This window comes from Lepisma saccharinum, chromosome 23, assembly GCF_977018435.1.
Source record: "Lepisma saccharinum chromosome 23, izLepSacc3.1, whole genome shotgun sequence".
NCBI lineage: Eukaryota > Metazoa > Arthropoda > Insecta > Zygentoma > Lepismatidae > Lepisma > Lepisma saccharinum.
In genome coordinates, this window is record NC_139251.1 from 39,040,889 (window position 1) to 39,066,549 (window position 25,661).

Consider the following 25,661-nt stretch of genomic DNA (forward strand, 5'->3'; position numbering starts at 1 on the left):
CACTTGAGTCAGATTAAAATCTCAGATACGAAGTGAGGGTAATTGTAATTTTGGACTTCTAACTTCTCGTCTTTAACATCATACAATACCAGCTTAAAAATATTTTCATGATCTTACTAAACCAGTTTCTTTACAGTATTGTTCACTCACACATTCCTTCACATAATTCTAATCTATAGCGAATTTATTTCTCATGATTATTTTGTAACTAACAGAGGAAAAACTTCCTTAATTACTTGATTTCACAATACATCAGAATGTAAAACTGAAATCACCAAAATACAGGAAGCATAACAATTGAGTACCTTGCATACAGGAAACATATGGTAACATATACAACGGAGAAAGAAGTTATACACTCACTCATGCCACTTACAACAAAATCTTATAAAAAGAAAAAACCTTTCACTCCTCAACTCACATTTCTCAGTCTCTTGCTTTAATGGGATAATTACAATTAAGCTGTGCGGAGAATGATGTGCACCCCGGAATCAGTAAAAACTGGTTCACTGAGTTCCCCGACTTTCAGTGAGAACGCAGCCTGTTCGAATGGCTTTTGCATGGCACCGCGTGCGAATGGTCCAAGGTCGCCTCCACGACGAGCTGAACTACAGTCGGAATACTTCTGAGCTAGTTCCGCAAATGAAGCCTTCCCACTAACAATGTCGGTTCGATATGCTAGAAAGAGAAGATATAATCAAAATAAAGATATAATCTTGATTATCTGACAGTGGGTTAAAGTACCAATCAATTTGCATTTTTGATTTCAAGGCAGAGCAGAGCAACAGTTTCATAGCAGATGAATTTCTCTACATGTAGCAAATGAAAGTGGTTTCTCAAGTTGATTATTAAGCTAGACACAATGTTTGAAAAATATGACGAATAAGAATTTTCAGAATCTTTATTGAGACCAAAAAGCAACAACTTCAAGTTATGGCTAATCAAATGAGAATTTTTTACTTTCCGACGACAAATAACATGTATCTTCAACAAGTCCTCTTTCCGTACGTGTTTTTCTATGGCACGGGAAGTTTGATATTCCCAAGAGAGTAAAATAATACTCCAATAAGCCTAATGATAAGTTTTCTCCCCCTCCTACAACCATCCAGTGCACAGACCTCACTTTCTCCTGCTTGCCTTGAGGAAAGGTTGGTTTAGGGTCTTTCAAGAACCTTGTGTGTCTGGACACTGAAACTGTTTCTCATGGCCTTAAATCTAGAGTTACCAGACGTCCGGTTTTTCCAGGACATGTCCTACATTTTATCCTTATGTCCGGCGTCTGGGAGGAATTTGAAAATTATCATATATGTCCTACATTTTGATGTAACATAATATTAATTGGGAAAGTACGTGTTTCTGTTGAACAAAGAGAAATAATGCAAGTTACAAGTCTATGTACTGCACTCCCAAACTCAACAGTGAAATTTATTTTGATTCAGTTATTGCCCAAAAAGAAGGGAAAAGTTTCTGCTAGAACAAAAAAGAAAAGCAATTAATGAACAAGTTTTTTGGGCTACATTCTGATGATGTCACTGTTCAATGCCTGAGAAAATTTCTTGCCTTGGGGTTTATACTGATGGAAAAAGGTGTTTTCCATTCTTATTCAATATTTTGATTGTAACGCAGGGCCTCTACGGGGGGTATAGAGAACAAAGATGTTGAACTAAAAGAATACCAAAGATGAAACTACTGGAACCATTTCAAATTATGGTAATTGCTGAATATATGTTTGCCATTCCAGGTCATAATGAGGGAGTACTTTCATTACCATCAGCACAATGGAGTCATGGGAGAAATTTTTTTTTTTAGTCTGTAAAAAGTTCAGTATTAGGGTTCAGTATAATTTCAAAGAGAGTGATTGTTCAGTCTGTCATAAATATATTTTGACTAAACCTGACATTCTGAAACAAATTGGCTCCTCTGAGAAGTACAAGTAAAACATGTGTAGTGAGAAGTGTATTGTTTAGTATTGATTACAAGGTTGGAAAATTTGCATTTAAGAATTCATTAAGAAATCATATTTTTTTAAAAGGTGAAAAGTGTAAATTTTATATTTATATCTAACGTGTTCTAGAAATGTGTATTATTTATTGTGAATGTTTTGTGTCCTACATTTTGGGACATTAGTCCTACTTTTCCCTTATAGCAATCTGGTAACCCTATTTAAATCATGCACTTAGGTTCTGGACAGGGACAAGAACCTTTGCCTTTATCATTGCTGACAGGGAATGAGGGGGGGGGGGGGGGAGAAGGGAGCAGTTTCCAAAATATGAATCAAATTACATATCTCTACAGATTGTCTGTGTACAAGGTGGCTTCTGTGACACATAAAATCCATGCTTAATTGCAGGTTTTCAAAGAAAATTTTCCACGAGATCCAGCCTGCTTGTTTGTTTTTTGTGTTCTGTGAAAGTGACACTGTTCTCAGTTCATCTGACACAGGTAACTAATTTGAAACAAAAATATCTTCTGGATTTAAATTTAAATCAGAGCTAAATGTTAGCTTCATATTTAAGAAGACTTTGTTTTGCATAGGCTGAGTTTTGTAAATTGTAAGTAATTTTTGGCAATTATATACTTTTATTGTAATGAAAAGAAGATTGCTCTGTGTACTTTAACTGTTATTGATGATGTACTTGACACAATGAAATCTCCACACAGAGAGATTAAATGATGCCACTAGCAATAAATGCAATTTCACTGGGAATTACTAGAGCATTCACTTTAAAATTTTAGGTTCAATATCTGATGGAAGAACATGATGGGCTGGATCCCACTTTAAGCTGTAGGTCTAGACCTGATTAGCCTTTTTGTGCATAACATGGGCTTAAAAAATAAAAATTCAAACTTAACAATTTTTAGGTTTCAACACAGGAAATTTCCTTTTAAAAAAAGGATCACCATGTGTTTGGTTAAAGCATAAAGCTCCTAGGAAAAAATATAAAAACAACAACGCCTGGTGCAACAGCCCATGAGGGTCCGAGCCTACCTACGGACTGCCGGCCTCACTCCCACCTGACAAGGTGGGTGATCATCCAACCACTTATGGGGTGACGTGTGGCAGCATGCTGAACCCCCAGCCGATGTTGTAGGTTTCCCATGACCAGGTTACAGCACTCATTCATAGTTCCCCAATTTCCTCACGATGGTGGGTGGCCACCCTCCCATACATAGGGTGAAATCTCAGGAGAAAAGTGGTTATGTTTCCTCTAAGAGGCTCGAACCTGCGTGCATTCCATAGCTTGAGACAAAAGCATGCCATCTTAGATTGCATGGCTATGGTGCGGGACAAGCTTCTAGGAGTAAATACTTTTCTTCATTATTCATAGACATCCGAAGGATTTTTCCAGGAAGGGGCAAGCAAGGTATTTTTTCCAGGGGGATAATGAGACACATTTTCCCCCATAATAGTGTTGTTCCCTCAAAGAACATTGCTCCAATTTGAATTTATCATGTTCATGCAATAATTAACATATATTATTGTGGCTGAGCTGATACCGATACTGATGTGCGGCCAAGAGAAACAACAAGATTTCAACAAGATTTGTCCTTTTCAAAGGTTTGTTCACCCTTCCATTGGGGTCCCTCACAGGAATTCCATGTACATTTCCGAGATATGCTGCATTCTTCTGGGAAGCAGATGACAAGACTAAAGAGAACGCGATGTGCCAAAACGTGGTGGTCAAAGCTATGTGGAAATAAAAGAAACCATTCATTGCCAATTCTTGCTCACAAACTCGTGGGGTAAGAACGTGGACGTTTTTAAAACCAGTGGACAGCAGGGCATATACAGAGCACCAAATGAGTATTAATAAACATATCTGCATTTGTTTATAGCTTTACGTCATTTTCCTCCCTCTCCAGGTTAATCCAAACGACAAGATGAAGATGCTTGTTTACATGAAATTGGGGCTCATGAAATGAAGCAGGGACACTTATAATAATCCACAGATTTTTTTGCGTAATTGCAACACTTTAAAAATGCTTGCAACATTTCAACTTCTTCTTCTTCCTTTTGCATCCTGTGGGGGGTAGAAAGAAGTTCACATAAAAATGTCACAAGACATTTTTAAGTGCTATAATGCTTCATAAGCATAATGTGGGAGTTATTTAATGTCATGAATAGAATGTGATGTGTTGAGTTGTTATGTATATTAAAAGTATATATTGAAATATATCATAAAAGACTTACGTTTCGGGATCCAACTGTTCCCTTCTTCAGGTTCTCATTCTAGGCCAGTATGATCACTACTTAGCCACGTCAATTAAGACAAGGATAGAGGAAATAGGTAAAACTGGATAAAAAGTTGATTCCATACCAACTGGCCCCATTCTCGTAAAACATCATGATCTATTCTTTTCCTTAAAAACTCCAACTACTAAGAAAAAAAACCATAAAAAACTTTCACATGCTAAACACGTTAAAACCCCTTCACAATGTCATGCTTGCCCTCACGATGTATTCAACGAGTTGATATGGTTTTTCGCGGAATGCCGGAAGTTGCTCGGCTATAGTGTCCACCCATTCCTCCCCCCCTCCCTCCTCCCTTTCACCAACTACGTCATATCCATTTCAAAATCTTGAAATCTTTGTAAAACAGATACTCACGAAACGTAAATATTTTATGATATATTTTTATATATACTTTAATATACATAACATGACTAAGTCGCACACGCCTTGAAAAGGAGTGATTTGTTATGACTCAGTAACTAGCCTTTGTTATTTTAAACTGGAATTATACAAGTATCAGCATCGGTTGAAATCAGTCAGGGGTTCGGTATAGGTAAATTGTGTTATCGGCTCAGCTCTAGAAATTATATGTGTGAAATATACAACTTTTGGTTGACTTTCATTTTCCAGGTTCCGGACGTCCATTGTCATTATTATATAATTTGTTGTAGATTGAAAATAAAAAAGAATCTGTATAAAAACAGACTAAAGTTCATGTTCAATTTGGCACATAATATTACATTTTGGAGTTATTATGAATAAAATCTCAAATTTAATTTGGTAACTTTATACCTTTTTACACAAAATAAAAGTTCTTCAAAACTACACATGATATTTCAGTTATGTCTCTCTTGTTCATTTGTATACATATGAAGATATGACACACTTGAATTACAAAACATATCCATTGTTAAACAGCAAATTGGAAACGTCTTTGTTTTCTCTCTGAGTATTATGGGGTAAATCTTACAAAATGGGGTATAACTTTTGAACCACCACTTTTTTTTTTGCTCATATACAGGGTGTCTCATGTAACTTGACAAATTGAAATATCGCAAGACATATGCATCGAACGAAAAACAATGTTCCATATGAAAGTATATTAGTATTGTGGGGGCAAGTCACCTACGCTACACTGAACCTACCCTGCCACTCACCCCCAGGAGGGGGGGGGGGGGGGGCAACCTCGAAATGTTAAAAGGAAACCCCTACTATTTATTGCAGATTCCAATTCGACGTCCGAAAATACGTAGGTTTTGTCCGACACATTTTGTTCCATTCGTGATAGATAGATGACGTTGTAAGCGCAACGTGTTGGTTGTGTCTCGTAAATGCAGTGGCTGGCAAGTATGTGAGGAGGGATACTGTGCCCTAAAAGCATTGTGCTCCTGCTCTCAGTAGTCAGTGCAGTGTGACCGCAAAGAGTCGAACGACACAGTTAAGTGGGGTATTCAACATCATGGATTATCTATCTGTAGAAGAAAAAATTGAGAAATGACCCTTGTTTATGGTGAATGCAGAAGGAACATCGATGATGCTGTGACCCTTTATGCAGAATGTTTTCCTGACAGGCTATGATCGCGTTCTTCATTTGTTGGAGTTGGCAACAGTTTCGTGCCAAAGGAAGTGTACAACCTCCAAAAAGGGTTCGTAGAGCAACTGCCACTGGAGAGCATAATCAAATTGCAGTCCTAGCCGCAGTGGCTCATAATCCCCAGGCAAGTATGCAAGTAATATCATCGCAGTAAGGAATCTCTCGCAATAGTGTTTGGAGAATATTGAAACATCACAAATTTCATCACTATCAAGTGTCCATGCATCAATAATTTCATGGGGACGATTGTCACAATCGAGTGGTGTTTTGCTTAATTCTATACAAAAAGGGACAAAATAAACAATTTTTGAAAATACATCTAGTGAAATGTTATCTCTATGGGTAAATAGTATACGAGGCATATTTTTAAAGTAAGTACCATTTTGAAATTCCACCGCTGCAGCGCTGCAGTCGGTGTCTCGTGCATGCGCACTGTGTACCTACATCTGTTGGCAAGCCACAGACGCCATTGCGGCAACAATCGATCATGTATACATTTGCTTTTGCGTATTTAAAATGCCTCCGCCGATTTAGAATCCCGCCGACTGTGAAATACGCGCTGTTATTCGTTTTCTTAGTGCTAAAGGCGTGAAAGCAGTTGAAATTCACCGTCAGATTTGTGAAGTGTACGGACAAAACATTATGAGTGATGGAATGGTACGCAAATGGGCAAGTGCTTTCAAAGATGGCTGAAAGGATGTTCATGACGAGGAACGGAGTGGGCGACCCTCAGTGATCACTGTCGATTTGGTGCAGAAAGTCGACGAAAAAGTGAAAGAGAACAGACGCTTCACGATTTCTTCGTTATCAGAGGACTTCCCTGAAGTTTCAAGAAGTGTTATCTACGAAATTGTTACCAAATGCTTAAACTATCGAAAATTGTGCTCACGGCCGTGTTGCAGTGGCTGTCAACTCAGGCGGCAAACTTCTATGACGACGGAATACAAAAGCTTGTTGTTCGATATGATAAGTGCCTTAATATTGGTGGCAATTATGTGGAAAAGTAGATAAAAGTGTGGTATTTCATGTAACAATAAAATTGTTACAAAAAGTTTACTTGTTTTTTGTACATATCAAAACGGTACTTACTTAAAAAATACGCCTCGTACTTTCTGTAGTTGTTTGGCAACAGTGTAAAATTGCCCAGCATTCCCTACTTTCCAGATGGAAGCTATGAAAAGTTCCCTGTAAAGTGACTGCTGGTTTCCAAGAGAATTTCTTTATCAGGAAATGTTTTTTTTTCATTTGAATACATAATGATATTTAGTATTTAGGCTTTACCAAGTTAATTGATGGCTAATTTGCTTCAAAATTTAGTGATGTGCTAAATATAATATTTATTGGAAGTTATCTACTTTAGCACGTTTTTGTAGATAGACTAGCTTGTAACGTAAGTGACCAAAAAAGAGATAGTTTTTATCCTGATAATAGCAATGAAAATATTTAGTTAAAAATGTATTATCTCTTAGTAGGCTGTGAGTGAGTGCTGAAAAAAAAATCAGCTTACTGCAAGCAACTAATATCTAGTAACAGTAAGCTGAACTTGTGTAACATAAGTGACCAGTACTTTTGCAACTTAAGTGACTATCGTTTTACAAATTAATTGCTGTTTAAAATGATATAATGAGCTATCTACACAGGGTTTAATTTAATTAATATTAAAAAAAAATAAGTCACACTTTTACTTTAGTAGATTATCATGAAATTGTTTTGATAGAAGTTTCCTTTTATAATCATGAATGAGCCTCTGGAATTGAATAAAGTAATGCTGTTGCCTTGTAATAAGACGGGGTCAGAGTCTTATTTGCTTCTGCTTCAGTTTTAGTGCCAGTGTTTTTCAACCACTGGGCTGCAAAAGGTCAGTTGCACTAAGGGGTTGACGACTAATTTAAATGTAATTTTCTAATTGAACTATGATTATGCCATAGTTGATATATTAATATTAATTAAGGGTGCATATTAATTTCCATATAAACTTTAAAGATCAGAAATGTATTTATGAGGGAAATTTTTGGGTTCAGGGCATCAACTTGTAAGAAATAAATTTACTGGGCTGTGGTCTCACAAAGGTTGAGAACCACTGCAACAAGCAGCCAAAATACACCACTAGTTGCTCCGTGACTAGGTTTAGCAGCCATTTAAACAAATTCTACATGATGTCCTACAAAAACCTGCTAAATTAGGTAACTTCCAATAAATATTATATTTAGCACATCACTAGATTTTGAAGCAAATTAGCCATCAATTAACTTGGTAAAGCCTAAATACTAAATATCATTATGTATTCAAATGAAAAAAAAACATTTCCTGATAAAGAAATTCTCTTGGACACCAGCAGTAATTTTACAGGCAACTTTTCATAGCTACCATCTGGAAAGTAGGGAATGCTGGGCAATTTTACACTGTTGCCAAACAACTACAGAAAGTATACTATTTACCCATACATATAACATTTCACTAGATCTATTTTCAATGATGGTTTATTTTGTCCCTTTTGTATGGAATTACCCTGGGCTAATTCCACGGTCACTTAGGGTTGAGTTTTTTATTACTCACACACTAATACCCTCTTCCTAATTTGGACTGGTAACATAAGTGACCATTTACTGTAAAGTAAGTGACTATTATTTTATTTTTTTCTCTTTACACGAGTATTTTTAATACCTCAAAATGGTTTTGAGTTCCAAGACACTATATCTAAGTTGACACAAAGTTATATATTTCAAATTGTAAAAACAGAACAGGAATAAAATTGCAAGTTTACTTTTCACATATTACTGTCACATTTTGTGTGACAGCTTTATTTACTTTTTTTTTCATTATACAATGAATAACATTGATCATCTTTGATTGATTGACTGATTTAGATTATTTTACTTCGCGTTTTGTGCCTCTTGGCTAATTTGAGAATATGGGGATGAAATAATGAAATTGATGAATGGACATTCACAAACAACCAAGCCCGAGCGGGATTAAAACCAGGGACCCTTGACGTCGCAGCGCGATGTGCTAACCACTCAGCTACAGGGTCTGGCTGATCAACTTTGAGTGAGAAAGTTAAATTATAATTTTAATTAAGCCTAAGGAAATTTTTAAACTGTAGTAAAAGTAGTAAATTATTGTGAAATCACATTTCAAGTAATTTTATCTTCTATGAAAGTAACGTAAGTGACCGTGGAATTACCCTTTTGTGAATGGGCATGCGAATAAATACTAGTCGACAAGCAGATCTTTTGTAGAGTACTTTTCTTCGACGAGTCAACCTTCACAAACCACGGTCATGATAATCGTCACAATATGCATTACTGAAGTGTGGAAAACCCACATTGCTTGCGTGAAGTTGAATGTCAACGTCCTTGTTTGCTTAAAGTGTGGTGTGGAATCATAGGCGATGAACTGATTGGTCCCTATGTTATTGACGGTATTTTGGACAGGCACAAATATCGAACATTTTTACATGAGGAATTACCAACATTGCTTGATGATGTAAATGTTGCACTGCGGCAGCACATGTGGTTCCAACATGACAGTTGTCCAGCACATAATGCAATAGTAGCACGAGAGGAATTAAACCGTATGTACAATGGTCGTTGGATCGGTAGAGGCGGTCTGGTGCATTGGCCTGCCAGATTGCCAGACCTTGTCGCCGGATTTCTTTTTGTGTGGGGATATCTGAAAGAACGTGTTTATCAAGATGTGTCAACAACCCGTGCAAACATGATCAAACGAATAAGAAATGCTTGCGCACACATTGATGCAGATACAATTCTGCGAATCATTTGAACAACGGATTAACAAATGCATTGAAGTTCGAGGACATCATTTCGAGCATTGCATGGAATAATTGCATCTAGCACCCGATGGTGAGAGGCAAGGGGACTCACTCAAAACAGACATCCCGATGGTGAGAGGCGAACGGACAGCACAATCCTATCACGAATGGAACAAAATGTGTCGGACAAAACCTACGTATTCGAATCTGCAATAAAAAATAGGGGTTCCCTTTTAACATTTTGCCCCCTTCCCCAAACCCCCCGCGGGTGGGTTCATTGTAGCGTAGGTGACTTGCCCCCACAATATAATTATACTTTCATATGGAACATTTTTTCGTTCGATGCATATTTCTCGTGATATTTAGATTTGTCAAGTTACATGGGACACCCTGTATACGAGGGGCGTTCAAGTCTAACTGGGACTTTTAATTTTACAGGTATAACAGGTATATAAGATGGCCGACAACAATGTTAGTGCATGCACGGAACAGCATGTGGCGATGAAGTTTATTGTAAATGAAGGCGTACAATCTGTGGAGATCTACAGAAGACTTCAAGCTCAGTATGGTGATGAGACTGTTAGCCGCAGTAAGATATTTGAATGGTGTAAACACTCATTATCCTAGTTGTGGTGGTTCCAAGCCCACAGCAGTCTTTCCTGCTGATAAATCTTTCTGTGACGAAGTTTTCCAGGCATTAGTTAAATGCTGAGGTAAGTGTATAATTGTAGCAGGGAAGTATGTCAAAAAATAAATGCAGGCTCCACTCACTGAAATTCGTTCTTTTCTGTAATAAACTCAAAAGACCTGGTTTGATTTGAACGCCCCTTGTGTAACTTTGGTAACATTTCTTCATTTTTACAGAAGAAACTACTTACGGAAATGAGTTTCTCTAAGGTTTTCAACGTCCGTCGAGGTATTTTCTTTCATCGTGGAATCTATTTGACTGGGAAATCATGTATTTTTCCAAGAGAAATATCTCACCGACGAACAAGTGCCATTGATTTCGCTATGTGAACCGGATGCTGCATACCTTTGATGACGTAACCCCCTATCACTGTTTCCAACCCCCCCCTTTTTTTTAACTATGCTTGCCTAACCTAGCCAAACCTTATCGGAAATGGTTTGTGGGGCTATCCGTGCATAATGTACAATTTGCACACATGACTAACACAATAGTAGGTATATTTCAGTGAAGAAGGTTGGAAACACTGCATACCTACAACGGTAGTCAACCTGTGCCCGCCATATTGTGTGTTACGGAAGCGAAAAAAGTAATAACAAAAACTACTCTCTATGTGAAAAATTGTGTTTGTTTTCGTGTAAAAAGCATAATGGCACCTTGAACTATGTTCCGCAATACACAATTGGTAAGTACGAACCATGCGAAACACAAAATATCCGATTTTAATGTGTCTCCGATATAATGAACTGTTACAGAAACTTTTACATGTAACAAAGAGATCAAAAGAACATGTTCACACCTTGGGACAATTAAGGGCCCAGCAGGTTTCCCCCAAATTACAACTTTCGAAAATGTTGTAAAATTTTATTTTCTTATTTTCAAAACTGAGGGACAGCATTACATGTTCTTGGAGAGTGGTCTTATGTCATGCTTTCCTACAAATTTGTTCCATCCAGCATCTATAGGGCCAACACTAGAAGCAAAATTTCAGCAACAATGCCACTTTTATACATTGTTATTATCCCCCCCACCCAAGAAGTATTAGCCTATTTTTAACCTAACTTTGCACTGTTAAAGGCATGTACGTACCACTGCTACATACTACAATTTTTGTTTCAATTTGATCTATTGTGGTAGCCACAGGAGGTAGGTTGGTTGATTTGGTGTTTTAAGACTACTTTATGCACAGTAAGGCTAATCGGGACTGGACCTACAGTTTTAAAGTTCAATCCGAACCACTTGTGCCTGAACCGGGTATCAAACCTGGGACCCCTTGATTACAAGGCAACGACGCTACCATTGCACCATCAGGGAGGCCCCCACAGGAGGATGCATAATACAATTTTATTTTTAAAATTTTGATTTTCTTCATCATCTTCTTCCTTTAAATTTAATTCTCAAAAGAAAAAAACCTGAACAATAACCAACAAGCTTTGCTGAAATAAGCCCACATGCATGTAGGTATTAATGCATTACCTTACCTTTGACTAGTTCTAATGCATCCTCTTTAGTGCGATTGATTTTGTCTTCACGCCATGATGATGGCCTCCTTGAGTTTCTGTGTTTCACCAAAAGATGGCTGCACTGGACTTGCTCAGGTCCACTAGTTGAGACTGGCTCAGCTGCCTTGGTTGGTCGTTCCCATTGACTATCTTTTGTATATATATTAAGATAGTAATGTTGGCCTGTGGAGAAGATATATTATTTTACACACATAGACATGATTCCAATGTTCGCAAAAGAGGAAATAACTACAGACTCTCCAATTTGTTTTAAAAAATGTGTAGTATATTCATGGGCGTATATATAGTTCACATAAGGGGGGGGGGTTCAACTTTTGGTATGATTAGGGTTGCTATCCGGTCATCGGGAGATGCGGCGATGACAAAGCAAAATAATAAAAATATTGCATTTTATATATTTTAGAGAAGCAGTAAAAATAATAAGTCAGAATACTCATATATTTGTGCGAAATAAGCCAAGCGACAGCATGAAACAGCTTGAAATATGCAAGAGATTCGCTAATCTTAGCGCATCGAAATGAGGCCCCAGTACTACCCCTTGCACCGAACCCTCCTGCCAAGTTTCCTATTGAAGGCAATGGTGTTCGTCGGCCCAGCTCATCGCAGAATCTCTCTGGTCTCTGCCGATGCTGAGAACAGCCAAACGCTTCCGAACAGACAGACAGGTCCAAGGAGCTGTACTTTCCCCCACTCTTGAAGGTCTGTGTCATAACAGGCCCTTTTTTCAGTCTCCATCCCCATGTTTACAACACGGCAGGGTTTGTCTGGAGTCATCAAGATTCTTCCGAGTGTCCAGTGGCGTGCTCAAGAAGGGGTGGTGAGGATCATAATTCTGCTTAGGCTCAATATTCTTTAACCACTTGCCTTACTAACCCGAATTATCTCGGATGTGGTACTCTTCCGGTAAAATATTATCCCGAGTTATCTCGGAAACCTGAGGAGATTGAATGTAATTTTTTTACCGGCCCGTACTAAGTCGGGCGGAACTTTCATGATGAATTGGGTAGGTGGAGTTAGTTGCAAGTCCGGCCAACAGATGTCTCGAGTGTGCACTAATTTTTGTGCCTGCCTTGAGGCACCAAGAAGTGAAGAAAGACAACAGCTTTTCTGCATTGCGTGACATTCGGTTGCTTGCAAGAATGCATTGTTCGGAAGCGTTGATTCGGTTGGAACTTTCTCGTTATTTTGGCAGCAAAATGAGTGATATAAGCACAGACATAAGTGCATCAGAGTGTAGTGTAAGTGCTAGTGGCAGTGAAACAACGCTAACTGACTGTGATGATATTTCAGTCAAAAGTTCGCATTCTGATGTTAGTTTGACGTCTGTACGAGTGTGGCAAGAACTTGATCCTGAATAATTACTTCTTTTGTCTTTTGAAATCAATATTATATCATTTATAACATAAACAACATACCATTTTGTTCGTTGCATTATTGTTAGTAAATATCACAATTTATATCACATTTAACAGCTCCGAGTATACTCGGGTTAGTAAAGGAATGCCTATTTGGAGTAGAATATTTTGATTATTTTTGATTGTTGTACCAAAAATCATTGTTAATGTAATTTTGCATGTCAAGAAGTAGTAAAATATAAAATTAAAAAAAGTGTAAAATTTTGACATCAATTTGGAAAAAAAGTCGTAAGGCAAGTGGTTAAAAAATAAAAAAATAAAAAAAAGGCAGGAAAAGATGGCAAAATGAGGACTTCAGGAATGACTACTAAAAAGTAAACGTAACCCCACCCCCTCTTCGAAAATCCTGGGCACACCACTCGAATGTCTGCTATTTCCACTTGCTAAGAGGAAAAGCACACATTGAACGATATGAATCTGCTTTTTATAATCAAAACAAAAATTGGCGACGAACAATAAAGGTCCTTCTTACCTTTAAACGTGACAATTGAGGTGTTTGTACTTCAGTTTCAATCATATTTAATAATTCTCGTCGTAAGGGATAGAATTATGTCTTTTGTAGTCATAAAGTCCATGGTACGAGCTTTTACATTGAATTGGCAATGACCTTGGCGTTTGTCGCAGATAAATATTGTCCCCCCCCCTTCTCCATTGAAAGATCGACCCTGATGTTTGGCAAATCTTGCGATGACTACATATAGATGTCACGATTCGCCACTGGTTGCTATATTTCATAAGTGAAAATCTGGGACACTGCTGACCAGAAGCTTGTTGGGGAGTGTGTGTGTGGATGGGGTGGGGTGCTGGACCTGACAAAGTTGTGTGTATGTACAGTGGGATCCATGAGTATTACCGTGCAAATTGTCCACCACTATGTTCGTCCACTTTATTTGACCCAATATGAGCTTCAGGAATTAAAAGAAAACTCAAAACAAGTTGTTGACAACTTCTGCACCAGCATACATAAACATCCATTGCTTAAAAACACATAGGATGGAAGAGAAAAAAATATGAAAATAGTCATGGACAATTTACATGGTAATACTCATGGATCCAACTGTACATGCCATTATCATATTCTTTAGAAATTTTTAATCTTGCAATTCGTTTTCGGTGCCAATAATGGTCCATTAGTTAGATAATGAACTAACCTGCTATCTCACAATGTCCAAAAATTATTTGAGAACTGCGGACTGAACAGTGTGGACACCCAAGCACTAACAGTAAACAGCTTATTATGCAAGGAAGAGATTTGCAACTGAAATTCAGCAGCAGATGGGGGCGCTATCGTGAAGTTAAGCATCTTCTTGTAACTCGATAAATCTTGTATCATCGAGAGGGAGCGGTTCAATGTACAGTTATATTGTTTACTAAAATGAGTATTTTAATATTACGCATCTAAATATAAATAAATTTGAGGAAAGTATAGTCTTAATCATTTCTTCTTTCCCAGGACATTTGTGCATCCTGAAGAAACTATTCAGGACAAATTACACGTATCATTCCAAGATTGTGCCGGAAAATCCGGGACATATAGCAGTCCTAATAATGAACAGGCTAGCATTTTGACACACTGTTCCAATGAATGAGGGATAGCCATTTCACATTTTTGAAATAAGTTGTTGTTGCAATTTTGCAAAGTGTTGAATGTGTTCAGAGAAACATGAATTCAATTCTACTACAAAATGGTCCAAAAATGGACAACGAAGGTTTACATTGTAATAATCAACTGTGCTCTCAGCTGGTGCATTATTCCTTCAGATTTGACGGCTGGGTGTTCTAGGTCTCTTTATTTCTTCGAACTCTTATTTTTTTTTTAAATATCTCTATTAGAATACTGACATGTTCATAGTACTTATACCGCGTTTGTTACAACCTGTCCCCTTTCCCGCGCTAGGGAGCGCTCGACAGTTTCGGTGCCAATGAGAAACGAGGAAAAAATCGTCTGCTGTGCAGCGAGGAGCGAATGGAAGCCAGAAGAGAGGCACTTACGTAGACGCTGTTGTGACGTTGCATATTTTAATTGGCTGCCTGGCTTTGACTTTCCCCAGCACCGAGAAAAGCCAGGGAGCAACTAGCGCGGGAACCGGGACAGGTTGTAACAAACGCTGTATAAACAGTTCACTTTTTGAGGTGCACAAGTGCAACATAAACTTGCATTGCATGATGACAATTTGTTTAGAACAAGTGGGGATGTTTCAAAGTTCCCACAGGTTACACAGTGAAGAAACTGAAGAGCTTGCTGAAATATTTCTCTTCTGCTAGTAACAAAAAAAACACAAATAGTGAATACAATTCCACAAGGCATGCTACTTAGTGTTGATACTTTTCTGTCCATCTTTTGTCAAATAACTTGAGAATGTTATGGTGTTTCCCTGATTTTCTTGCACTGTCTATTTAAAAACCAAATTCCTTTAAGAAGACTTGAGGGGTAAAAATGAAACTGATTTGACAGTCCCAATGCAGTTTCTTAAAACAGAAATTCCGAAACTATCAGGAAATTGCAGATATTTGGTCTGCAGTACCATCTGGTGTGTGGAATTACATAATTTCCTTCCCCTCCGTATCCTGTCCCATACATCTTTAATTTAGGAGAATAAAGTAATTGCGAAGAAATTTTTATGAACAAGCTGATAGAACAGGTAATCTGGTAATTTTACTGGACCTAGGGGGAGGGGGTGTTGGACCCGTTGAAGCCCCCCCCCCCACTTATATCCCATGAGTATATTTAAGAACATTTCAGTTATGTTCTAGTGTCTGAAGAGAGTCTTTAAAAACATGCGGTACCAGTTTCATAGATCGGAGACACATTACAATCAGATATTTTATGTTTTGCATGGTTCGTACTTACCAATTGTGTATTGCGGAACATAGTTCAAGGTGCCATTATGCTTTTTACATGAAAACAAACATTTTTTCTACTGAAAAAACACATTTATCTAAGTTCTACCGAACGCACGTGTAACGGTGCGATATCGCTTACTTTGTGAATGATATCGCTTCTTTTGTTTTCAAATATCAGTGTTTTCCAATCTTCTTCACCGAAAAATACCTACTATCGTGTTCGTCACGTGTGCAAATTGTACATTATGCATGGGTAGCTGATGGATAGCCCCACGGACCACTCCGATAAGGTTAGGTTTGGTTAGGTTAGGCAAACATAGTTTTAAAAAAAATGGGGGGTTGGAAACACTGACATGATTTCCCGGTCAAATAGATACCACGATGAAAGAAAATACCTAGACTAACATTGGAAACCTTAGAGAAACTCATTTCCGTAAGTAGTTTCTTCTGTAAAAATGAAGAAATGTGTCTCCGATGTATGAAACTGTTACCAAACATGCTACTAGTTTGGAAAATAGAAAATTACAGCAGTGTGTTACCAGAATATATCTCTGCATCACATATTCTAACTTTGTCCTCTCAAAAAAAAAAAAAAAAAAAAAAAAAAAAAAAAAAAAAGCTTTGAATGGCAACTTCAGTTTATCTAGCCTACCACTTGCTATGGGCCTGGGTGTTGTGCCAAATACAATGATAGGGTAGGTTTTCATGCCTCAACAGACTTCGAACCTTGGAATTCTGTCCTTGTAGCACATTTTACTGACCACTTCACCACAGAAACTAGCCCCAAAATGGCAACCAGGTTAAGTGAAGTAGAATTTTCCCCAACTGGCATGTCTTTTTGCTGGTATTGTTCAGGCAGCATGAAAAAAAAGTTTAAATTTAGTGTTGTAACAACTGTCGCAAAAATTTAAAACATATTCTCTAAAACAGAAACACGTTTCACATGTATTTATTGCCACAAAACTGTAATTCACTAATAACATACTGAATTGTATTATTTATCAGCACATTTCAATGTGTTCTAAGTTATGACAGCTCATAGTGTGCATTTGTCCGAGTACCGGTTTTACAGTGGATTCATGTTCATATGCATTGTATTCTTTTCATGGTAAAATGTGTCTGACTTGGTATTCTTGTTGGATATGTCGATATCACATGGTGTTGCATTTTCTTAGTACGAAAACGTGAATTTTTAAAAAAATATCTTGTAAACATGTGTTTTTTCACGAACAACTTTTAAACATATATACCACCAGTTTTTAGTTCAGCACCCCTATCTTATTAAATTATTGATTTTAAATATTCTTTCACTTCATTCAAGTGCTTCAGTTGTTTCGAAACGGTTATTTTTCGAAGTTAATCGATCCGAAATTTATGGTCCGGACATTTCTTGCTGCAATACGCTATGCCTAATAAGAGAAAATAAGGTATAACCTAATCACAGACATATTTTAAAATTATTTGGAAAGTATATTTGGTTTAAATCTTTGATAAAAAGAACAGTATATTATAGGCACAGACCAGTAGACCTGCTCAAACGCTTTTCCCACCCTGACGGTAATTCTTCCTCCGCCATTGTTGCTTCAACTGCGATTGTCACTTGTTATTGTTATAAAAGGTGAATGTAAACAGATATTTTTCGGGTTTTCACTTCATTCACTGCCGAGCTAGAACGCTTTGTCCTATTGGTTTATGTTTCCTGCAGTCAATTACACGTTTGTATTTAGCCAATTAGAGATAACGTTATAAATCCCTTGAAATTTCCGCATATTTGGCAGGTGAGTATCTGTCAGAGTAATTTCTAACAACCAGAATTATTTCGTGGCTATTTGAGTGGATGGAAACGTAAGAAGCTGAGTGTAGATGAAGAGAAAATTTCTGGACCTTTAAGTGGATAAGTTGTGAAGTGTATTTTGCTGTGTGTTTCAACAAGAATTCTTACTTACAAGACAGACGAGATTGGTTTCAGATCAAGTAAGTAAATAAATATATTTTGGTCTGCTTTTGTATACAAAAAACACAGGTGGTAACGTGTATTCGTAAGGCGGGACTTCGTACTATACATATGACAACTGCACATAAATTGAAACCACTTTTGGCCATAGTCTCATTGAAACAGTTTTCAGAGAATATGAGGTGTAGCGAATTATTCCCAATTCTGTCTCATATGAATTTGAGATCCGCACTTCGTGCATGCATACGTAGGTGTCAACTTTTGGGGGCATGGCACTTTGTACCCCCACGTCTCCCCCCGCAATTTATTTGAAGTCAGCAACAGTGTATGCTCACTTTTAATTTAGGTGTTCGTGTTTCATTCTTACTAGGGTGACCAGATTTTCTGAAACGAAAGCAGGACATGCATAGGTGTGTACAGGGGGTGACTGCAGCTATAACTAAAAGAGCACAGGGTTAAGTGCACCCCTCCCCCCTTTTTGAAAGTTACGCTGCTTACATGTCTCCTGAAATTTACGCACTTCACTTTAATCGGAAGTAAGTCTTGAGAAGCTTTCCTGGCGACGAATGATGACTAAATTCTCTTAGGCTATCGACCATAATTGACCTGGTCGATAGACCAAGATAATTTATTCATTTCTTTGATCTGTTTACTTCTGGATTTGATTTGATTTTTGTTATTTAACGTCGCCTTTGTCACTTTTTGCTAATTGCAACAATGAATATGAGTGATGCATTATTAAATTCATGAATGGACACTCACAATGAAGATCCATTCTCAGGCTGGGGTTCGAACTAGCGTTCGGCCGCAGGGGTCTTCCCTTCTTTTATATATATCCCTTTTCATTTCTCTCTTTTTTATGTACCTCCCTTTTCTTATCTTTTTAATTTTACAGATTAATCTTTCTATCTCTTTCGTTCATACTGTTTTTTTTTCTTTCCTTACTTTCTTACCATAAAATATCCTTACATTGTGAAATAATATTATAATATTAATCAATACTGAGAATATATTTGTCTCTTGCCACATCAAACGTGGGCTATTTTCAATTTTCAAAGTGCTTCTGCATATACTTTTAGTCATCACTCAGTACCTTCCATATCATATCATGAACAGACTGCATGCAATATTTGCTTCTAAGCAATAAATATAAGCTTTACAGTAAGACCAAGGTTGCGAGCGTGAATTTTTTTTAGATCTACAAGTATTTCTATGCAAACTAACAGTACTATTAATTTGAAAGGCATTAACACTTGCACAAAGGTAAACAATTCGTCTGGATGTTTCACAGGACATTTTACAGGATGCTGTTGAAAAAATAGGACATATTTGGTTTTTTGGGATAGCATCACAGACTGCAGGATATGACCCTCAAAAGAAGGACTGTCCTGCGAAGATCAGGATGTCTGGTCTCCCTATTCTTACCCCATTAGTTATTTCCGACAGATTTCAAATTTGAGGAGCCTTGTAGAAGTTAATAAAAAGGTTGAAGGGAAGTTGTATTTTGGCACAAGTTTTCTTTTTTTTTTACTGAAATATTCACATTATAACACCTGTACTCTTCATATGATGTAAAATATTGAATTTTGCCTTCTGTGTACAGTGCGGTATGACCTGGATTTTCATAAGGGGAATGTGATAATAAGAGGTTGGTTATATTTTAATTTTTAGCAGTCAGTCCTCTCTTTTGACATCTATTACAAAATTTATATTCTTCTTTTTAGGATTGGTAGGGGGCATAATTTTCCCTGAACTCTTTATTAGGGTGCTGATTTTCAATCAGGAGAGGGAGTATCAAGGTGGCTATTGTGAATTGGGTGGATTATTTTTTTGTACATTTTAAAATTATTATTTGTATGTACATAAGACCTTGATATGTAATACTAAATTTATATCCAAATTTATTTCTGATTAATTTGTTAGGATTATTCCCTTACTTCAATGATGGAGCAATTTAACTCTTACTCTTTATATTGAGATGTCTCTTTGACTGGTGATTTACGAAATTCTAAGACATGAAGTGAGGGATGTTACTAGTTGTTATTGGCTGGTTCAAATCCGGGAACTTTTCTAACATTGGAAGCGGCCCCGGCGCCCACCCAGCGTCGAATGACATGGGTACCTGGGCGCAACCCTGGGGGGTAAAGGCAGTCAGGGGCGTGATGCTGAACACATCACCCCCACTCACGACCCGATCAAGAAAATGCTATACGCCTTCATGCCATGGTGCTAAGCACAGGGGAGCGCTTTACCTTTTTTAATGCTCAGATAGGCTAATCAGGACTGGACCTACAGTATAAAGTGAACCACTATCCCATCAGGGAGACTCATTTGTTTAGTCTTGTTGTTTATTTGGTATGTTTTTATTTTGCCAGTAATTCTTTTATTTACATTTTAAAACAATAAAATCATATGTATTTCTTGAACTCTCAGCAGTTTTGTCAATCTATGTAACAGATATTTGTTACAACATATATAATCGAATTGTTTTGGAATGTAAGTGCAGTAGATAATTAATAATAATAATTCTTCTATTATTTTACTGTTGGACATCTAGTCTCAAATGTTAAATTTTGGCAATTATATTGAGGTAATACCGTGGCAGAGATCACAAAGTAAAAGATATTCTCACTCAGAAACATTGATAAGCATTGCTTTAGTATAAAAGATGAAGGGACTTAATGTTTCCTTTATTTCACACTATTTTCTGCCCCACAGTAAGAGGGAGCAGTAACACAGTACAAAGTTTATATTAGCATAATAATTTCTTCTGTGATTAATCACTGAATAATTGTTTTGCTTGCATATATAGTGTTATTTTTTTTTTTGTATTTTAGAAAGAAGCTGTCAGATTCCTTTTGTGGTGAGTATAAAAATACTAGTATTTAACAGTGGTATTTTTTTATGTAATTTAAGACATTATGTTTTTTGATGGGAAAATTTAGATTGGTTTCGAGGCAGCCCACACTATATATTTTCAATCCCACTTAGTTGTAGGAACTTCCAGCCTCTGCCAATATTATCAACCTCAGCAGCATTCTTTTGTTTCTGATCTGCATGAATTGATTAATCCTCAAATGTCCGGTCCATTTTCGGCAATATTTGCTTCAATGCCCGGACTTTTTCAGCAGAGAGTTTGTACCTCTTTAAATAAAGTTTTTTTTAACTTTGAGACTAAAGATGCTATAGTTACGCTCGCTAGGTATCCCGTTTGCTTCAACGTTAATCTTTCTGTAATGTTTAGGTGAAGGCAAGCTGTAGAGTTTTTGTTTTGAGTCCACTATGCACAGATAGGCTAATTAGTACTGGACCTACAGTTTAAAGTGTGATCGGAACCACTATGTGTCTCCACCTAATATTGAACATGTAACTCCTTTATTACATGGCGACAACGTTACTACTATGCCATTGGGGAAGCCTACTAACGGCAAGCAATTTATACCTTATTAATTAGAAGATAATAAAATAAATTTTTTCATAAAATTTAAACTTAACCGTCAGTCCTTCCTGGAACAACAGGGTTGGGGACAGTGAATAAATGTTTGCTTCTTTCTTTCCCTCATTCAGAGAATTGCAGATTTGTTATTTTTACCTTCTGCAACGTAAATAATTGTTGAATGTAAGATACCATGTGATACATGAGAGAACAAGGCTCATTTCAAATCTATGGAGCTTCCATGAACTCCTATACGACCACAACAACATTTGCATTACTCACGACTAGGGACTCGAAATAAATGTGTGTGCAACTTTTACAAAAAGTTAAAATGATATATTTTTTTTAAAAAAAAGTTTTATTTGACTATTACTTGTTTAAACACAGCTGATAAAGTCGAAAATGTGTTCACAATTTTTTGTGGCCAGGCTGCATGACAGAGTGGTTAGCACAGCGTGCTATGAAAGTGTCTCCATTTTGAATTTGTACTTTCTTTGCTTCATATCTTTTCTATAATGTTAGGTTATTCTTGACAAAACTAAATAAGAAAATAATTTTATGGGTGAGGGAAATAGTCTGTAAATTTAAGGTTATAATTTTTACCTGAATCCAATGTTAAAATTCCATTGTGAGGTACATCAATCAAACCAGTATTTGGTTGTGGGTTTTTTACAAGTGGGCAAGAAAGAAAATAGGGGTTTTCTGCCCTTATCAGTCCAAGCCAATAGTGGTCGATAACTTTAACGCAGTTAATAAGTGTTTCCCGCCACTTTTTCTCTCTTTTCCCCATCTTTTCCATTGTGATTAACCCCATTCTCTATGATACAACAGCCCTCGAGGGTCAGGACCTGTAGCTCTTGTCCAGTCTTAAGGCGGGCGCCCTACATGCTGGCACGAGAACTGGGGAGCAGGGAAGCGACCAATCCAGCTGGATAAGAAACGCAGCAGCCTGTAGAACGGGGTGCCGACAGCACATCCTCCCGCAACGCCGTAACTATTCGGCGCCACCGCTGTTGCCTGGTTGGTCTGCTGCATGTCCCCCTCTCCCCACTTCCCTTGCCAGCATGATGCCCGCCCGCCGAAAGACTAGACAATGGCTATAACAGAGACGGAACGAAATTTTCAAGACATTTTCGCGTCATAACGGTGCAAACCAACCATTCATTTTTGTGAAAATCACGCATCCGTAATTCCTTCCGTGCCGTGGTTTGGGAGTTGTTCGCGAGTGCGGAAAAAAGGAGGCCCCAGGGACCTGTCGCGTCGAATTGCCGGATTCTCGAGGAAGTGCTTTCGATCGTGTAGGGCTTAATTAAATGCCTGGGAGTGTCGTTCCCAAAGCTCGGAATCCTTGGATGTACCGCAAGCTTCCTTTGTGTTGGCAGATTATCATCTGAGCCGCTTCCCACTTTAGTAATGACGTCATTGTACGGACAACTTCACACTGTGGCAAGTCGCCTTGCCTAAGGTATACGCCCTCTCACTAAAAGAACGTGTTGCAGGAGCCCACGCTTTTGAGGCTCTGCCTTGTTTGGAGAGACGTAGGTGCTGGTTAACTTTCCCAGTGCTCGGCTTTACTTTTGATTTCTATATGAACGTTTTGAAGTAACATTTTGGACGAATGCTATTCTTTTAGACATCAAGAGCACTCCAGACCGCTAAAATACATTCCATCTTCGTTTATTACATCTAAAAGGATAAGTGGTAGAAAAGCGACGTACAATAACAGAAATCAAAATACAACGTGTTGAAATCTTTAGTTATCTAATGTCATTCTTTTCTCCACCCACTGTAAGAACGAATTTAATGTGAACAAGAGTGTTACTTTGCCGATACCTAAGACTGGTTCCAGCTAGCTCATAATTGGTCCCATACGTTTCACATAGCAGCTACGTTGAGTGGTATTACTTGATCATACAAGGGGATTAGATAAGTTTCCCGCCTAGCATGAAAACATGGTGACAGGGCCACAGTGATGGCATTTTATTCAACGAAGTTCTCTTTCAGGTTGACACACTTGGTACATCGATCCTGCAACAATTCTATCCCATGATAAAATAAATAGTTTGTCTTGTGCTGCAAACCATGCCTCTGCAACCGCTATGGCGTCTTTTGTGTCATTAAATTCAGTACCTTTCAGGTGCATCTTAAGTTTTGGGAAAAGATAATCGGCTGGGGGGAGGGGGGCAGATCTGGAGAATAAGGGGATGGTCAATGATATCGAACTTCAATTCACGCAGTTTTTTCATCGTAACGCCTGACTTGTGGCAAGATGCATTGTCTTGCAAGAAGGCGATGCGTTTGGACAGTTTTCCTTCAAAGCGGCATGCAATTTATCCAGAAGGTTCACATATCGTTCAGCATTCAATGTAGTGCCGTTTTCCAGATATTCGCTAAGTATTAATCCCCTCACGATCCAAAAAAATAATACCCATCACTTTCCCTGCCAATTTTTGTCTGCGACATTTCTTCGGCCTTGGTGACCCACTATGGCGCCACTGCATAGACTCGACTTTTGGTCTCAGAATCATATACATGTAATAGTGTTTTATCCACAGTAATAATAATAAAGTTGGAAGCACTCGCTGAAAAATGGCCCAACACACTCTGTGCACAGTCCCGTCTTGCCCGCTTGTGATCAGCTGTGAGAAGTTTGGGCACCCACTTGGCCGACAATAACTCCAATTTAACCTGGCTGGTAACCCGAGAATACTTGTTCGAACACTAAAAGGATTTTGAAATATGAGTTCATTTTCTGTGTTAGGCCGGAAACTTATGTAATACCCCTTGTACACACATATGCAAGATTTCTACATATATCGGAATAACTGGTAGGATTTCTCATAAGCCAAGTGCCGACCTCCGTGGCGGAGTGGTTAGCATACCAAGTTCTACCACATCAGGGGATCAGGGTTCGAATCTCGGTCCCTTCCTCATATTATCTCTCATCTTCGCGATTAACCAAAACTGGCAGGAAAGCGAAGTAAAATATAACAATAAACACAAGCCACGTGCACTTGCTTACATTGATTTCATTCCTCCAGAGAATAGAGATTAAATCTTTCATGATTAGCCCAAAGTGGCAGAAGCGACTCGAAATATAAACAAGGATTTTTACCTGACCAGTATTTCCACTTGGCAATGATGGGATTGCGCCTTGTTCCATATGCAACACCTCGATATACTTAGTAAAGTAGGCTGCATATTATAAAGGGTGGCAGTCAGACTCCATAGCTATTGTATGGTTCATTATTTTATTACCAGTGTGTGTGATATTTTTGTCAAAAAAGATAAATTGTATTTGATATAACTTATAAATGTATGGCAGTAAACGGCTACTCGTGTCCTTTGAGTGAAATGCCTAATTTTTCCAACTTTCTGTATTTGTATTCACCACTGTCAAACCTAATTGCTTTTGTTAAATCTCCCACTGCGTTGGTAAGGTAAAGTTCACCGTGCCATGAAGGCACATTTAGTGGTAGGGCCCCACACATTCTCTATGTCGGCCATTTTTTAGATGTGATCAGCACCACGCTCCGGCCAGGTACCCATTGATTTGAGGCTGAGTGAGCCCCAGGGCCACTTTATGCGGGAGAAGGCCAATTTTAGGTCACCCACCCCGAGAATCGAACCCGGTCTCCCGCGTGACAGTCAGACGCCCTACCGACTAGGGCCCAGCTGTATTTTGGGGCAGCGAGTGTGGTCATGTTTGACTCTTACAGTGTACAACAAGCAGTGATAATGCTGTTGAGCAGTACGTTGTAAAAGAGTTCACGCACAATTTTTGATTATTTCCGCTCATTGTATTGTCGAAGCGAACTGCAACGTTCACATTTTTGTTCTGCGGACAGTAAATGCTGTCATGTTTCGTTATCTCGAGCCATATTCCTCTTTATATCCGCGTTTCAGTTCACAGAGGAAAGGTATTTGGCTTACTGCGCAGTAATGGTAGAATGACCTCAGGAATGTGGCATTGAAATCACAGTTGAAACTGGGAGGCGTGAATCGTTTGCACATCCGAGTGTGTTGTTTTCTGTTATTGTGCTACTCGTCGCCTGCCAACTCAATTTGAAAGCTTCCCCGTGACCAGTGGGCGTTTGCATCCTTTCATTTGCAGTTTCCCTCCTCGATGGATGTGTAACCTTTTGAATTATAAAGCATAAGATAAAGAGCAGGGGGTGAGATTTCGGCCCTTTAATTCTCGAGG

General features: G+C 38.1%; 2 protein-coding genes across 3 annotated transcripts in view; one reads left to right on the forward strand and one right to left on the reverse strand.

Moving 5' to 3' along the window:
- Nucleotides 1-417: 417 nt before the first annotated feature.
- LOC146005214 (peptidyl-prolyl cis-trans isomerase NIMA-interacting 1-like) lies at nucleotides 418-17,667 on the reverse strand. The gene is made up of 3 exons (XM_083144284.1): nucleotides 17,589-17,667; nucleotides 11,767-11,970; nucleotides 418-678 (listed from the first exon to the last, which is right to left on the reverse strand). Exons 1-3 carry the CDS (start codon nucleotides 17,641-17,643, stop codon nucleotides 458-460), a joined length of 480 nt encoding a protein of 159 aa, XP_083000410.1. The 5' UTR covers nucleotides 17,644-17,667; the 3' UTR covers nucleotides 418-457.
- A 178-nt stretch (nucleotides 17,668-17,845) lies between these two features.
- Evi5 (ecotropic viral integration site 5) overlaps nucleotides 17,846-25,661 on the forward strand; it is a 130,258-nt gene continuing 122,442 nt past the window's right edge. Inside the window, exons 1-2 of one of the 2 annotated variants that reach the window (XM_083110115.1) lie at nucleotides 17,846-18,041; nucleotides 20,859-20,884. The gene's annotated coding sequence lies outside the window, so the exon portion shown is untranslated. The remainder of the gene's footprint in view (nucleotides 18,042-20,858; nucleotides 20,885-25,661) is intronic. The other variant, XM_083110116.1, reaches the window with a different exon arrangement.